Source organism: Crocuta crocuta, unplaced genomic scaffold (genome assembly GCF_008692635.1).
Source record: "Crocuta crocuta isolate KB4526 unplaced genomic scaffold, BGI_CrCroc_1.0 scaffold27, whole genome shotgun sequence".
NCBI classification, from domain to species: Eukaryota; Metazoa; Chordata; class Mammalia; order Carnivora; family Hyaenidae; genus Crocuta; species Crocuta crocuta.
Genome location: NW_027532250.1, coordinates 159,481 through 174,631, shown reverse-complemented (window position 1 = coordinate 174,631; position 15,151 = coordinate 159,481). Strand labels below are relative to the sequence as shown.

General features: G+C 59.0%; 2 protein-coding genes, 1 long non-coding RNA gene and 1 pseudogene across 6 annotated transcripts in view; 3 read left to right on the top strand and 1 right to left on the bottom strand.

Annotated features, from left to right (window-relative positions):
• LOC144243261 (neuroendocrine secretory protein 55-like) lies at positions 1–687 on the top strand (the record flags this gene model as incomplete). Its single annotated transcript, XM_077778306.1, has 1 exon — positions 1–687. A coding segment is annotated over one exon (687 nt), but the record flags the coding sequence as incomplete, so codon positions are not given.
• LOC144243263 (uncharacterized) overlaps positions 1–9,433 on the bottom strand; it is a 28,551-nt gene extending 19,118 nt beyond the window's left edge. The window contains exons 1-2 of the long non-coding RNA XR_013338588.1: positions 9,214–9,433; positions 7,487–7,655 (exon numbers count right to left, since the gene is read on the bottom strand). This is a non-coding gene — a long non-coding RNA (uncharacterized LOC144243263). The remainder of the gene's footprint in view (positions 1–7,486; positions 7,656–9,213) is intronic.
• Positions 9,434–11,815: 2,382 nt separating this feature from the next.
• On the top strand, positions 11,816–13,298 carry LOC144243282 (guanine nucleotide-binding protein G(s) subunit alpha isoforms XLas pseudogene; annotated as a pseudogene).
• Positions 13,299–13,524: 226 nt separating this feature from the next.
• LOC144243260 (guanine nucleotide-binding protein G(s) subunit alpha) overlaps positions 13,525–15,151 on the top strand; it is a 48,315-nt gene continuing 46,688 nt past the window's right edge. For 2 of the 4 annotated variants that reach the window (XM_077778303.1, XM_077778302.1), the window contains exon 1: positions 13,525–13,627. In XM_077778303.1, coding sequence (XP_077634429.1) covers positions 13,591–13,627 — 37 coding nt within the window. In that variant the 5' untranslated portion in view covers positions 13,525–13,590. The remainder of the gene's footprint in view (positions 13,628–15,151) is intronic. The other 2 variants (XM_077778305.1, XM_077778304.1) reach the window with 1 other exon arrangement.

Sequence of the window (15,151 nt, the reverse complement as noted above, 5' to 3'; positions counted from 1 at the left end):
CCGCCGATCGGCCGCCGGGCGGCCACCGCGCTCCTCTGGCTCTCCTGCTCCATCGCGCTGCTTCGCGCCCTTGCCACCTCCAACGCCCGCGCCCAGCAGCGCGCGGCCGCCCAGCAGCGCCGGGGCTTCCTCAACGCCCACCACCGCTCCGGCGCCCAGGCGCTCCCCGAGCCCCCCGAGTCTGACCACGAGCACGAGGAGGCCGACCTCGAGCTGTCCCTCCCCGAGTGCCTAGAGTACGAGGAAGAGTTTGACTACGAATCCGAGACCGAGACCGAGTCCGAGTCCGAAATCGAATCCGAGACCGACTTCGAGACCGAGCCCGAGACCGCCCCCGCCACCGAGCCCGAGACCGAGCCCGAGGACGAGCGCGGCCCCGTGGTGCCCAAGCACACCGCCTTCGGCCCGTCTCTCACCGAGCGTCTGCACGCTCTGAGGCTGCGGAGCCCCGACGCCTCCCCGAGTCGCGCGCAGCCCAGCGCTCAGGAGCCCCAGAACCCCAGGCAGGGGGAGGAGCCCCAGCCCGAGCCTAAGGACAAGGATCCGAGGGACCCCGAGGAGTCCGAGGAGCCCAAGGAGGAGGAGAAGAAGCAGCAGCGCCGCTGCAAGCCGAAGAAGCCCACCCGCCGCGACCGGTCCCCGGAGTCCCCTTCCAAAAGGGGACCCATCCCCATCCGGCGTCACTAATGGAGGACGCCGTCCAGATTCTCCTTGTTTTCTTTGACTCAGGTTAGTTACCCTCCACTAAACTGGAGAGCCCTGGGGTCGGTGCGGGAGCCCGCGGGAGGAGAGGTGGGAGGAGAAGGCAGGTGAGGAAACGGCGGGAGAGCAGCAGGCTCAGCTAGCCGGCCCGGGAGGCTGGGCGAGGCTGGGGGCCGGGGCGGGCTAGCAAAGGCTCCCCCTGGGGCCGGGACGGCGCCGGGGGCGCCCAGGTGGCCAAAGGCTTGCTGGACGACGGGGCGCTCCGGGCTCCCCGCTGGAGACAGCTGAGGCTCCCGAACTGGTGTCCAGGACGCGCGCCCCGAATCGCCGGCGCGCCCCAGGTTTCGAGCTGCACACCCAAGAGGCACGGGTAAGTCACTTGTTTGACGCGCTTTTTTCTCCCCTCTTAAAGACTGGTCTCAAGCCGGGTAGCCTTGGCAGGCACCCGAAATGTGGCTCCGAGGTGCGCGCGCCAACTTTCACCGTGCGAGCGGCCGAGCTGTAGCGACACTGTTGCAAAGTGCGAGAAGCAAGCACCCTGGGATTGGGCGACAACTCGGAGACGGCCGGCTCCGGGACAAGTCGCGCGCGGCGCTTTAAGACGCTCAGCGCCTGGAGCCCAGGTCCGAGCGCCGCCAATTTGGAGCCGCGGGACCTCGGCGCCAGTGCTCCCCGCAGCTGTGCGCTAGTCCTGGCCGCCGACACCCCTCTCCGGGCGCTCACCGGGCGGGAGTCCGCGGCAAAAGCGTGCGCACCTGCCCGCGCACTCCAGAGCCGACCTCTCCCGGACGGCCCCGCGGTTCCCCTCGAGTCGCGCGTACTTGGAGGGCCGGCAGAGAAGGTACGGGGTCTTAGGGGGTGTCCCTACCGGCTACCAGGGTTAGTGGCGCGGGCTTGGTCACGTCGGAGCATCGCTAACCTTTTGGCGCAGCTGATCTGGCGGCGGGCCGGGTGCAGTTTGGCTGGAGAGGATCTGGGGCTGTTTGCGCACGGACCTAGGGATAGAAGAGAGGGGCGAAGAGGCCCGCGAGGCGGTGCGGATCATGTAGGTAAAGCGGCACAAGGAACAGGGCTGGAGAGGGGACCGCGTCTTTCACCAGGACACCCTACAGTGCGTCCCCAAAGAGCGCGGCACTGCCGCGCGGGGGAAAGGTGTTGGATCCGACGCAAGTCCTTGGGTGATCGGTCAAGAGGCGGCAGGGGCCGCGGCGGCTTCGGCAGCCTCGGGGAGGGGAGGCGGCGCTCCGGCCATTTTCAGCTCGGGTGGAGCTAAGTTTGGAATCTGTAACCTGGAGGTGAAACCGCCCGGGTGTCCTAGCACAAAAACGGCTGCAATCTGGTAACGCATCTTCGGTGCGTAAAGTGTGCCTTCCTTGCCAGTCCTGGAGGAAAAGACTGATAAATGACATGTATTTTACAAAACCTCACCCGATATGGAAATTGAGGTTTTCTTGGTGCGCGCGTGCGTCTTGGTTTGCGCGCCGGTTCGGGCTAGTCGGCCGAGAATGATTGGGGGGGAGGGGAGCGGTGGGCAAACTGAAGGGTTTTTAGGCTTCTTAGACTCTTAGGGAAAGGATGAGGCCAGAAGGAGCACTTTTCATGGTCTTCCTTCCAGGTCTCGTCCCTGGGAAAGGCGTGGCGGCGCCCTGAACTTCGTTCTGCCGGCGGCTGCGGCGCTGACTAATGGTTGCGGGACGTCTGTCTGTCTTCAGTGGCAGGGGGCGGGAGAGCAGTTTGATGGGGGGGAGGGGGCTTCCATGGGCAGCGGGGAGGTGTCCGAAGTCGGGAGGTTGGGGGGTGGGCTGCCGAGGTCTCGCAGAAGGGCCGGCGTGCCCTGCCTTGGAACTAAAAGTGTGAGATTGCGTAAGTGAGATGGAGCTCTCCGAAGTTGAAATTTCTACTTCAGTTAACAGTGGGGCTGTGGTGCCTTTCTGGGGCATTAAGTGTTACTTTTCCTCTGGTAACGTCGGAGCAGCCTGTGTTCACCAAGTACGGGGTCTTTAGCGAACACAGACAGGAAGCCGGGGTTTGCTTGGCTGGCTTTGGTGTGCTTCTTGGGGTGCGAGCTATCTTCCCAGACCGGGTAGTCTGGGGGCCGGAGCTCTGGTTTTCATTAGAGAAAATTAGCATGTCGCGGTGTTGCAGGAGGAATAAACAAGGTTTTTAAGAAGTCCTCAGTGCCTGAGCCCACGGTGTTCACCTGACTCTTGGTCTGCCTTTAAACAGAAGCCTGCATATTGGGAGACTTGCTTTCCTGTGAGCANGCTGAGGAATATGCTAACTCCCCCCTCCCCCCAGCAAGTCCCCTGGACCCACCCGAGGAAGAGATTTTGCTGTGTAGACACTTCAAATCCTCAATCTACCTGAGACACTGGCGCTCCACTACTTCCCTCCCCTCCCAGAGCCATTTCTGGCAAGTTCTCCCAAGCATTCCCAACTCACTAGGTTCCAAACTGGCCCTTTGTCTCACCTTGTTGAATTGGGGTTAGCATTTGAATGGGCACACTTGCTCTTCCATGGGGGGGGAGGGTGTCTGGTGAGGAAATTCACTCAAAAAACCCTTCTCAGTTGGCAACAGAAGTGAATTACTAGCCAGTGGTAGTATTTCACACAGAGAGAGGAAGGAGGGGAGGAGTCGAGAAAAGCTGGTTAAATGTGATGGTGTGCTCTGGTGGTAGCATTTTCCTTTGCTACATGAATCACTTAATAGAAATGTGCTTTTTCTTGGACAGAGGTCCTCTTAAAACTCAACGTTCTGAGTTGGAAAATTCTAGCAGTGTTCAAATACTGTGTGCTGTCAACCATCTGGCAGAGGGCAACTTCCAAAGTTTGGCAAACAAAACTTTTAATTTATGTTTATCGGAATTCAAGAACTGGGAATTTTAAAGTTTGGAATTGTTTTTAAGAGGTTGTGTCTTTAACGCGCTAGAAGCTGGTTTACACACACACACACACCCCCGGGGACCCATCATGACCCCTTTTAACTCTTTAGCCCTCACTTTCAGCAGCTGGGATAGAAGATTTCATGAGGAAGCTGAAACTTCCATGTGGGTAAGAGTGAGGTCTTTTTTTTTTTTTTTTAATCTGAATGGATTTTCCTTAATTTACATGTGTGTTATCACCGCTCTTCCTGCACAGGGAAGCTATTGAGAGGAAACTGAGCAGAAACCATGGTATGGGGGAAAGTATGTAACTTAACAGAAAGGTGACCTGTAACACAAAAAACCAAATGACTAAAATCCAATTAAGCTTCCAGAGGTGAGTGACGTCACTGGCCCGCCCAGGTGCTGCCCTGCTCTTAGAAACTGCCCAGCAAAAGGGATGAGATTCTCAGATTACATCTTCAGTCCCCGTGCTCCAGAATGAGGGTGGGGACCCTCGCCCTCCTCTGCGGGGTTTTGACATTCATGACCATTTCCTAAATCTTGATGCCCCAGAAGTGGACAGCATGACCTGTAAGACCCAAGGCCCTCCAAGGCCCGGGCCGGCCCCCACACTTCACTGCCTCAGTTTCCTCACACGGACAATGAAGGAGCTGAATGAGATGTTCACAGCATCCCCTTCAGCTCTGAATGTGTGCAGGTCAATTAAACCCAGGCTTGCCCAATCTCACTCCATCCATGATTTTAACACTAACGGAGCCGAAACAAACAAACAAAAAAACAAAAAAAAAAACCCAAAAACTTCAAGGTGGATCAAATAAAAAGCACCAGTTGTGAAGAAGCCTGTTTTGCATTGTTCTCATTTCAATTGTATCCGATCTGGTTTTGAACGGGTGGCAAAGAATGGTTCAAAAAAGGCAGGTTAGGGAATACAGAATCCCACTTCCCACTGTGGCCCATTCCTAGCCCGAGGGGGAAAATGGCCATCCTCAGAGCAGATCTCTAAGTGTGGGTCTTGAGCTGCCGATTCCCTCACCTGTTCTCCCTGATCGCGGGTGAAAACGAGCTTTTCTGAGGGGGAGCAGGCGGCCCGAGCCAGCGCTGCACCGAGTACTGCAGCCCCGAGGTGCTTACTGCTCTGGGAGCCAGCAGGCCGACAGCAGCGCCGGGTAACCGACCCCANCCGCTAGTTAGGATGAACCCTTCTCCTGAGCTCCTGTGTTTGTTTTTATTATCCTTCCCTCCCAGGAGCTTTCTCAGGCTTTTTTTCTTAATTGCTCCTCTCCCATGGAATTTTCATACCACAGTTACAGAGCTGTACTGTATAGCTGTTTCTATACTGAGGGACCTTGTGATGCTAAGATTTTTTTTTTTTCACACTTCCCCCTACACCAATTTTCTTCTGTAAACCCGGAGGATAGCAAAGTAAATGTTAAAAAATCAAATTATGATTGAACATCCCATTTTTGGTTTTTTTCTTTCTCGGCTACACATTACAAGGCTATCTATAAGGTAACTCTTACTAATGTTTGGTTTTCCCTTTTTAAAAAAAAATCTCGCATTCCTCCCCCGCCCCCAAGGCCCCTGGTACCTATCCTGGTGCCCAGTCAATTCACATAGCAGAGAAGCCAGAGGAAACAGCCTAGTGACTTAGTTCTCCCAAGGCCAGGAGTCTGCAGGGCAGGGCCCCTGTCACCTGTTGACAGCGCTCAGCCGGTCAAGACAGGGCAATCCCAGAGGAGCTGGCGCCACGGCACCCCCTCCCCCATCCCGCGCCAGCAGACTCCTTGTCGCAAGGTAGAAGTGGGGAGGCTGCCTTCCTGGCTTTGCATGTGGACGTGGCCTATTTTTACTCTATGAGCTTATTTTAGGGTGAGCACGCTGCAAAGTAACGGGGAGACATGGCAGTCGGGAATGCCAGGGTAAGACTGGGCCGTGTGCACAGATGCTGTGCAGTGCCTGTACCGTGTGGGAGGTTCGGGAACAAGAAAGGGAAAGGAAGGTTTTGGGGGATCCCACAGAAACACTGGAAGGGAGTGGGAGACACGAACAGTAGGGAAGGAACAGAAGATAAGATTTGGGCACAGGAGTCACAAAGCCCATCAACGTCAGAGCTGTAAATAGTACGAACAAAAAAGGGGAGATGGAGGCGAGGAAAAGATTTAGGGGCAACTCCATGGCCATCTTCAAAAATCTGGTGGCAGCAGAGACAGTGCCAGGCAGAGCAGTGGAGGGCCACCCCGGGGGCTCAGATTAGGTACCCTTAAGGTCACCTTCCCCTGGAGGGCTTCTACAGACAGACAGGAACCTCGATTTCACGGGTAGAGTGGGGTTTTCACGCCTGTGCCTCAACAGCTTCAACCACAGTCAAAGATTCACGACCTAGGAAATCTCCTGTTATAGCTCAAATCCTAAATCTTGGGTTTCAGTTCAGAGAGAGGCCCCGACTCTCAGGCCCGTGCGCCTGCTCCTAACCTCTGTCTGAGGCATCTTCTCCCCGAGTGGCATTTGCCTGAAACAGCCTGGTCACACAGACCCTCTGCAGACAGGAGGCTGCTGCCTCCACCGGCCGAGGCTGGCAGAGGAGATGCTGAACGGGGAAGGATGGGCACAGCAAGTCGTAACTGAGCGGTAATTAACCCGACAGCTTCACAGTCTTACTGCTACTCAGTCAGCGCTCAGCAAACACAGGTCACCGGGAGGTGGGGAGACAGAACAGTGGCCTGATCTCTTTTGCCCGGGTTCTCTCCTTTTGGCTTTTGCTTTTTCCTCACAACTGGCAAAAAGAGTCTCCTTTACCTCATTCAAAAGCAAGCCACGGCCAGAGAGCCACAGCAGGACTGGTCTGCAGAGACCGCTCTTCTGCACACGGCCCTGCCCCAAGCCCTAGGCTGGGAGGAAATGCCGCTGCCAAAAAAAAAAAAAAGGATCACTTTGCCCGGTTTCTGCTCCCTTCCCTCTCGACCACCTCCTTCTCTGCCTCCTTTGCTTTCTCTTTCCCGGATACAGGGATGAAATGAGAAAAGTGGACAGGCAGCTGCTTAAAATTTGGATGTGTCTTGTGCTTTGGGGGATGAGTAAGAATCCCCGGATGGAAGTGTGCGAACGGCCGTGTGCGGATTACGAGGTGTGCGGATGTCGGTACAGCAGGAAGATGGGAGTTTGGGAAGCCTGGGGTGCCACACGCGGTCGTCGAGGCAGGGGGCCATGTCCCTACGGGGGATGGCCAAGGTGCTGTTCAGAGAGCCAAGGGTGAAGGGCTACCTTCTTTCCCCTGGGGGTTTACTCATTTACAAAGAGCCAGCCGGTCAGCTACCTGAGGCAGCTGGGCCTTTTGGTAAACAGGCTGGCATTCCTCAGAAATGCAGGTTAACTGAACATGGGCAGCGTTTCCTCTCTTGATTCACGGACTGGAAGAAATCTGTATTCTTTTTAAGTAGCTGAGGATACAGTTTCCCAGAAACCTTCACCTGGATTTTAACAGCCCACCCTTTCCTTCTCTGACGGATACACCCATCCCGCTGCAGGCCTTCGCTCCTGTGCACTCCCTGTGGGAACAGGGCCCAGACCCTGGCACCCGCTTTTCTCAGGCACCCTATGACTGGCCCGTCTTGCCTTCCTCTTCGTCATCTGTGTGAACTCAAAAGCGAGACTTTCCTTGCTCGTTCCTGCTTATTCCTATCAGATACGGACCCTTTCCGTGATAGAAATCCATCTGAACTGGAAATCCAGCCTAGGCTACCCCCCACCACCTGTAACTGGCCATCTCCGGCCAAGGCCAGGCCCCATTTCTGTCTTGAACTAGAAAGTTCGCCAGTCCTGAGTGGGCTCGCTAGACAGCCCCACCTATCAAGGAGCCCCCCAGTCACCCCAGCAGCTAATCGCCCCCAGCTCTTACATACCAGGTTCCTCCGGTCCCTGTGGCCGGCCCGCCAGCTGCCATTCATGTTAGCTCCTCAAACATCTGGACGCCCTTCTGCGGTGTCTCAGGTCCCACGGCTGATCTGGGGTTTCAGCTTTGAAACCCCCTCGTGTGAGTGATGTGAGGTTTCAGACTCTGGTGGCCAGTGCCTACAAAGAAAATGATAATACGAAAGAGTAGAAAGACAGAATGGGGAACATCACAGTTAAATAGCGTCGTTTTCTCTCCCCGGTCCTAATTTACCTTTAAATTATGGCGATGCCTACTCAAATCTGAGGGTCTTTTCTCAGCCTACTGCAGCGGTTTCATCTGGGGGCGATTTTGCCTCCCAGAGGACATTTGGCAAAATCTAGAGACATTTTAGGTTGCTGCAACTAAGGGGCTGCTACTGGCATCTAGTGGGTAGAGGCCAGGGATGCTGCTAACACCCTACAGAGCCCAGGACAGTCCACAGCAAAGAACGATCTGGCCCCGATGTCAACAGCACAGAGGCTAAGAAACCACAATCCTGATTAGGTGCATGGGTGCTTCCTAGCCCCCCCCCCCGTGTCCCCCCACGAAGCCTTCCTAGCCCACTGCTCCCTCCTCCTGCGACAGCTTTCCTCTCCTCACCAGGGCTCTGAGTGTTCGTGATTCTCTCACCAGATATATTCCTCCCCTTAGGGTGGTGTCTGACCCAGTGACTTCATATCCTATAAGGACAGTTGTCACTTTGAACTTGGGGTCTTTACCTTCCTTCGAAACTTGAGACCTGCCCTCTTAATTAATAGGCTGGAAAAAACTCTCCTGCGACCACCCATCCTTCCTTCACCTCTGCCACGCCTAAAACCAAATTGGCTCAGCCACCATGCCAACTCCTCCCCAAGATCCTCCCCACTGTCCTGCATCACTTGTGTCCCATCATCCAGGTGCCTCATTGGGCTTCTCTACCTTTTGAGCCTTTCTAGCACAGGAGAGGCTCAAGGGCCCTTTGGGATCCCTCTTGAGTCCCCTCATTGAGCCTTCCTGCCTCCTTCCCTGCATGTGGTTCTCACCATCTTAAAGGTCAAGGCCAGCTACAGCGTCCTTTGTTCTCTCCAGTGGGACCATCCTCCACCCTCCCTCCTCCATCTTTACTAAAACTAAGCTCAAAGCCCCACTTGCAGCACGAATAACGTTCAACATCTCCATTTCCTACCAGAACAGCCTCAAAAGTGCTTCCCCAGAGCCCTCCTGGTATCCTCAGAGAGATCTTCTCTGTCTGTCCCGTCTTCACTCCCACGCACCTCCCAGACCAGACGGTGGTGGCCTATCCTCTTTACCCAGCTTCCCCCTCCTTGTTCCTGGGGGCCCACATCTCTCATTCGAGCCCCCACTGGCAGCCAAGGGCCCGAGCCATCCGTGGAGGCACATCTGAAACGCCATATTCCCCATCAACACTTTCAAGCCCTCCCCTCCCAGGAGAGGGCTTCCCTCTCATTTTTCTGTTGCTTCTCCTTTAGGATGGAGGGTTGGTGTCTATCCAGCCTTGAGCCCCTCGGTGTCTGTGCGCTCCAGGCCAAGAACCAAGATACCAAAGAGTGTTGAACAGAGGGGCCCCACACGTCCCTGACGAGGTCAAAGAGACCCCGTTCCCATTCACTGATGAATAGTGAAGCTCTGGGGAAGCGAGGCCCGAGACGAGAGCAGCCCGTCCCTTCGGGGCTCCAAACCCCAGTGTCTACTGACCTTCTACTTCGGCAGGGCGCAGCATCCCTGGGGCCTCAACTCCTTATCCGTCTGGGACTGCTCCTCTGCATCGGGGCCGTAGGCCCTCTCCCGCCTCAGGGTCCCGGCCCTCTACCTCCAGGCCCTGGACATTTTCTTCCTCCTCGCTTGGTCTCAGCAGCGGTTCCCTCAGACGGGTGGGCTTGCCCACGACCACCTGCGAGACCTAGGGTTGGCCCCTGTCAGCTCCCAAGCCTCCCTTCCTGCCTTTGTGACTTGTGGCATCAGGAAGAGTGACCCCACGGCGCCAGGCGGCCTCGAGGCTTCCCAGGCCTGGCCGCCATACGCCCGCCCGCCAACCGCTTCCAAACACCCCAGCAGCACAACCTCTTTGGGCGTTCCAACGCGGCGCCCCCTATTGGACCTCCCATTCATATCCGGTTTCCGGTCGGACGCCCCCCGCTCATTCGCCAGGCAACCTTGATTGGCGTGACCCCAGCCCAATGGCTGACCCGGCGCCGGGGTCGAAGGGGACTGAGTTCACGGTCAGGACCCAGTTGGCCCATTCAGTGGATGCTCAGATGGTTGAGCCATTGCACTTGGGGAGAGTTGGACAAAGTTTGAGCCAAAGTTCAGGGTTGGCAGTCCCAAGTGTGTAGACCCATGGAGCTGACATGGTACGCCTTTTGAGGGGGACCCCACACGTCCAGAGTCCGACTTTGTCAGCTCTCCTCTGCAGCGCGGCCACGTGGATGGTGGGTGCCAGGCGGTGATGCGCGGTGGCTGTGGTCCCGTCGTTCTAAGAGGGATGCGTTACACCTAACGAGACTGGACCGTGCGGGGTTCACCCGCCTGCGGCTCAAGAGACACAGCAGTCCGAGCGGCGCCTCCCGCTCGCCGCAGCCCACCCCTCGTGAAACCCACCCCGCCGTCTCTCCCCCGCCCGCGGCGACCACCTGCCTCGTGCCCGGCTGCCCTGCACCGAAAGGTAGCTGGCGGGTCCGTGTCGCCCGCTGGCGAGACAGCCCTCGTGCTCACGTCCCGGGTCGTACGTGACCCGCAAGCAGCAATTTTTTTTTTTCCCCCGCGGCTCAACTCCTTCCGCAGACCCCAGACCCCAGACCCAGAGCAGTGCGCGTGCACGCGCCAAGCCCACCCGGCCAGTTGCGGGTATTTTACCCCATCCGGCTCCAAGCCCACAGGAGCCTCGGCGACAGGGGCGCAGCCCGGCGGCCGCTGCACTCGTGGCCGGGCTCGGTGCCGCCTCTGAGCGCTGTATTGGTGGGAAAGTAAACCGGCTGCGCTGGGAGAGCCACAGCGAGAGGAGAGGGGCCGGAGGGGGCCGGTGAGGGGCCAGAGAGGCGCTGGGGAGGCTGGCCGACCGGCTCCGCAGCCCGCGCCCGAGGCAGAGCGCGGCACATCACACCGCAGCTGCCGGCGCGGCACGGGGTGTCTCTGGGTTCAGTGCGCACAGGGTTGTCCAGTCTCGGAGACCGCGCTGAGCCAGCCACAAATCCCAACGCAAACCCCGCTAACCCTTCCCCAGAACAGTGGGACCCCCGGAACTCTGAGGCCTGCACCGGATGGGGGTCTCCGTGCGCGTCACGCGCCCCCCGTTCCGGGCCGCGGCAGTTATCGCTTAGAGGGTCTCCGTGGTACGCCCCCAAGACCCTCTTATTCCCCTGCATCGTCGTCCGCATAAACGGGGGGAAACCCTGCCTGCGCCGCCCCAGACTACTGCGTGGACCCCCGGAGTGTGGTGGGGCTGGGGGACATTGAGTGCTTTACAGGAGCCAGCCTCGGCAAGCCGGCAAATGCCGCAGGAGCGCTGGAAAGTACCCCCAAGGCATTTTAAAAACAAATTGTGGGCACACTCGCGGCGGCCCCTCGCCCCTCGCCTCGGTCCGTCCCGCCGGTGGGCTCGCGACCACCTGTCGCATCCCCGCGCGCGCCCGCGCCCCCTTCCCATGCGCCCGAAGCCTTGGGCTCCGGACTTGGAACTCAAGACTGGAGGCTGCCCAGGTCTGGGGGCTGCGGCTCAGGGGTTCAGGGGTATCTTGGGGTGATGAAACCCTCCTGCGGTTCCCCCCTCCCCCCGAGGAGAGTCATTTGGGTCTGGGAGGGAGGGTTTTCAGCTCTTGCGCTCAAGCAGCCCGGGGCCCACGTCTTGCGTCACGTGTCCCGCAACGCAGGAGAGCTCTCTCTCTCTGGCCAGGGGATAAGAGAGGAGAAAGACTCCAAATCAGTCAGGGCGAGGAGTGGAAGGAGCCAAAACATCCCTGCGAGGCCTGCGCTCATCGGCCCCCTTACCCAAAGTCCGGGGCTACCGGCGCCCGGGATCCGGCTCCCGGAGCCGCCTTGGCACCAGGGCCGGCGTCCTCTGGTGGCAGAGAGCGAGCACTACCAGCGATTTTCGGACCGAATCGGCACGCTCCTCAGATCCAAGCAGGCGGGGCTGGCCTGGAGCAGAGACACTGAGAGAGAGAGACAGAGACAGCGAGAGAGGAGGGGACAAGGGCAGGCAAGGGGGGCGCCAAGGGGCAGCCTGAGGGGATAAAAAGTGGCCAGGAAGGAGCCAGAACTCCACCGGCAACAGTGGGGTTGCTTCCCCTTCGGTCTTGGGTTTGAGGCCCTCAACCCCCAGACCTCAGGAGGGTTGGCAAGTGAGGTGGGAGAACTTTCTAGCTGGTACTCTGAATTTTTTGGAAGATATTTTTTTCACCCTAGTTCGGTTGGGTGCTCCGTCTTACGGGGCCCCAAGTTTATTTTAAGAGTTCGCCACCGTGTTATGGGCGTGCGCAACTGCCTCGACGGCAATAATATGTCAGGACAACGCGATATCCCCCTTGAACTCGGGGAACAGCCCGAGCAACCACCTTTGGAGGCCCCAGGGGCAGCTGCCCCCAGTCCTGGGCCTGGCGCAGCCGAAGAGATGGAGACCGAACCGCCTCATGGCGAGCCCGTCCCCAACGAGATTGAAGGCGAGGCCTGCGGACCCCCAGAGGTCTCCGGGCCCAACTTCCAGGACCTGGGCCAGGCCGTCGAGGAAGCCGGAGCCCACAGAGGCTACAGCCCACCTCCTGAGGAAGCCATGCCCTTCGAGGTCAAGCAGCCCAGCGCAGGGGGCTTCTGGCCTGCCCTGGAGCAGCCTGGAGACACCACCGGGGCCCCATCAGGCCCTGAGGTCTTCCGCCCAGCGTTCATGGAGCCCGGAGCCCTCGATGATGCGGGGCCGGGCCTGGGAGGCTACAGCCCTCCACCTGAAGAAGCCATGCCCTTTGAGTTTGAGCAGCCTGCACAGGGAGGCTGCAGCCAGCCTCTCCTGCGGGTCTCAGACCTCGCTCCAGGAGGCCCAGGTGCTGGGGTCTTCAGCACTCCTCCCCAGGAGCCCGGAGCCCTCAAGCCTGCAAACACAGGCTTCGGAGGAGACTGTAGCCCTCCCCCTGAGGAGGCTATGCCATTTGAGTTTGATGGAGCAGCCTCTGGGGACGACAGCCCACCCCCCGGGCTCCCCCGAGCCATCCCACAAATCGACGGCGGCGGCCGCGGCCAACCCGCGGCAGTCGCGGTCCCGAGTGCGGTCCTCCTCGCTCCCGCCGCGAACGAGCCCCCCCTCGGGGACCCAGGCGCCATCGGCAGCCCATCCCGAGAGGCTGTCAGACCTCCTCCGCACTTCGCGGGCGACAGCCCCCCGATGGAGATCTCCGGACCCCCGCTCGAGATTGGCAGCGCCCCCGTTGGGGTCGACGACGCTCCCGTCAACATGGACAGCCCCCCAATCGCGCTTGACGACCCGCCCATCGAGGTCTCCGGAGCCCCAGTTAAGAGAGAGCGAGCAGAGGGAGAGAGACCCCCAGTTGAGGGAGAAGCAGCNGGGCCGCCCCTGCCGCCCCAGCCGCCCCTGCCCCCCGAGCAGCCCCTGCCGCCCCTGCGTCTGGAGCCCGACCCAAGCTCCGCTTCCTTCGACCCCCCAGCCCCGAGATCCAGGCTGCCGATCCGCCTACTCCGCAGCCTACTCGCGCATTTGCCTGGCGGGGCAGGTCTGGCCGCGGCCGCGACGACGACGAGGGGTCGGTCAGCAGCGACGACGACCACAGCAGCGATGAGTCCGACGATGGGACCTCCGGGTGCCGCCGCTGGCTGCAGCCCCGGCGAAGCCGCCGCCGCCGCAAGCCCCGGCGCAACTTGCTCCGCAACTTCCTCATGCAGGCCTTCGGGGGCTGCTTCGGCCGATCCGAGAGCCCCCAGCCCAAAGCCGCGCACAGCCCCAAGGTCAAGAAGATTCCTCTGGCGGAGAAGCGCAGACAGATGCGCAAGGAAGCCCTGGAGAAGCGCGCCCAGAAGCGCGCAGAGAAGAAACGCAGCCAGCTCATCGACAAACAACTCCAGGAAGAAAAGATGGGGTACATGTGTACGCACCGCCTGCTGCTTCTAGGTAATGCGGCGGACTCTGCCCGCGGGGAGCGGGGCTGCTGGGGGCCCCGGGAGGCGGTGGGAGGGCCGCCCGGTGGGGCTCGGGGCCTGGCGGCGGGAGGAGGGGGGTCCAGGCCACGGCGGGAAGAGACTGCTAGAAAGTTCCGGTGAGGGGCCCGAACTTTGCCCTGGGAGCGGGAGGGGTCCTTGGTTGGGCTTGGGCGGTCGAAGTATGTGCCCTCCAGGGAGAAAAGTGGTGCCGAGCAACACTGAGGGTCGTTTCCGGCTGGACAAGCCAGCGCCAGCGACCGTAAGATGCCCCGAGTCCTGGGGTGGGGGCCGGCGAGAAAGGCGGGGGCTTCAGGTGAGCCCGGAGCTGCCGGGGAGGGGCCCCGGGGTTCCCCAGGCTGAGCCGGTTCGGGGCCGCGGTGGGCTGGGGTCGTTGGGGAAGGTGCGCCCCCGCCTCGCCTGGCACCGCTGCTTGGGCTCAGACAGCTTGTCGTTGGTGTGTGTTGGTGTCCATATTGTGTCCGCCTGTGCATGATATGCTCAAGTGTCCCCCAATTCCCATCCCTGGCACCCCCAAATTACCCGCCGACTGTGTACTTGTACCGGGGAACGGGCTGTCTTGTGATTTGCGCCATGGCGCGGGCAAAAACTTTCCGTGTTTGCGCACTGGTGGTACCTGTGCGCTGGCGCTCTGCGGCGGGCGGCGCGGAAAATGCGGCGGAGAAGGTAGTGGGGCGTCTCGGGGGTGTGCTGGGCCACCGGCGCGGGGAGAGGGGGGCCACCTCCCGCCGGCCTCCATAACCTGTTTTCTGTATGTCTTTCTCTCTTTTTTCCCTTTGCGCTAAGCGTTTCCTCACTTCTCATTCGTTCGCCAAACCCTCCCGCCTTTACGGTTGAAAAACCAGACACTCAGGTATCTGGGGGCGTCGGGGCCACACGCATTAAGTTCGATATTCTGTACACAATCAGCTCACCTGTGGGGGGATGGAGGGAGGAGGGGAGGAAAAAAAAAAAAAAAACCAACCACTTCATCTGCTAAAGGCAGGTCTGGATCCAAACCCCACACGGGGCTGGTGCCAAGAGGGTGGGCGTGGCTGTGTTTAAAAAATATGAAATCATTTTTTTCCTAGGGAAGAGCCGGAGGTAAGCCAATCATTTACGCTTTTACAAAACACAGTAGGAGGGGCTTGGTTTAAAAAGAGTCTTATGCGTTGGGAGTGGAATGCTGTCTTGTCTCTGAAATGCAATTAAAATAAAAATAATTTTAAAAATGCTCCGAGTGTATTTTAAGTATGTGGACCAAGTGTGGTAAAATTGTGACTATGACTTGTGAAATATGTAAATGTGAATCTTTTCAAGCAGCCGTAGCTGGGGGCAAAGAGGATCAAAGGTCAGATCCTCTGCCAATGGACTTGGGATACCAAGAAATAGAAAAAGGTCTTGTGTTCTTAAGCACATCGGGTATGTCTGGCGACCCTCCGCCTTCCCCTCCTTCTCTTCATCTTTGCCATCTGTCGTGCCCCCTCGCCCCTCCCGG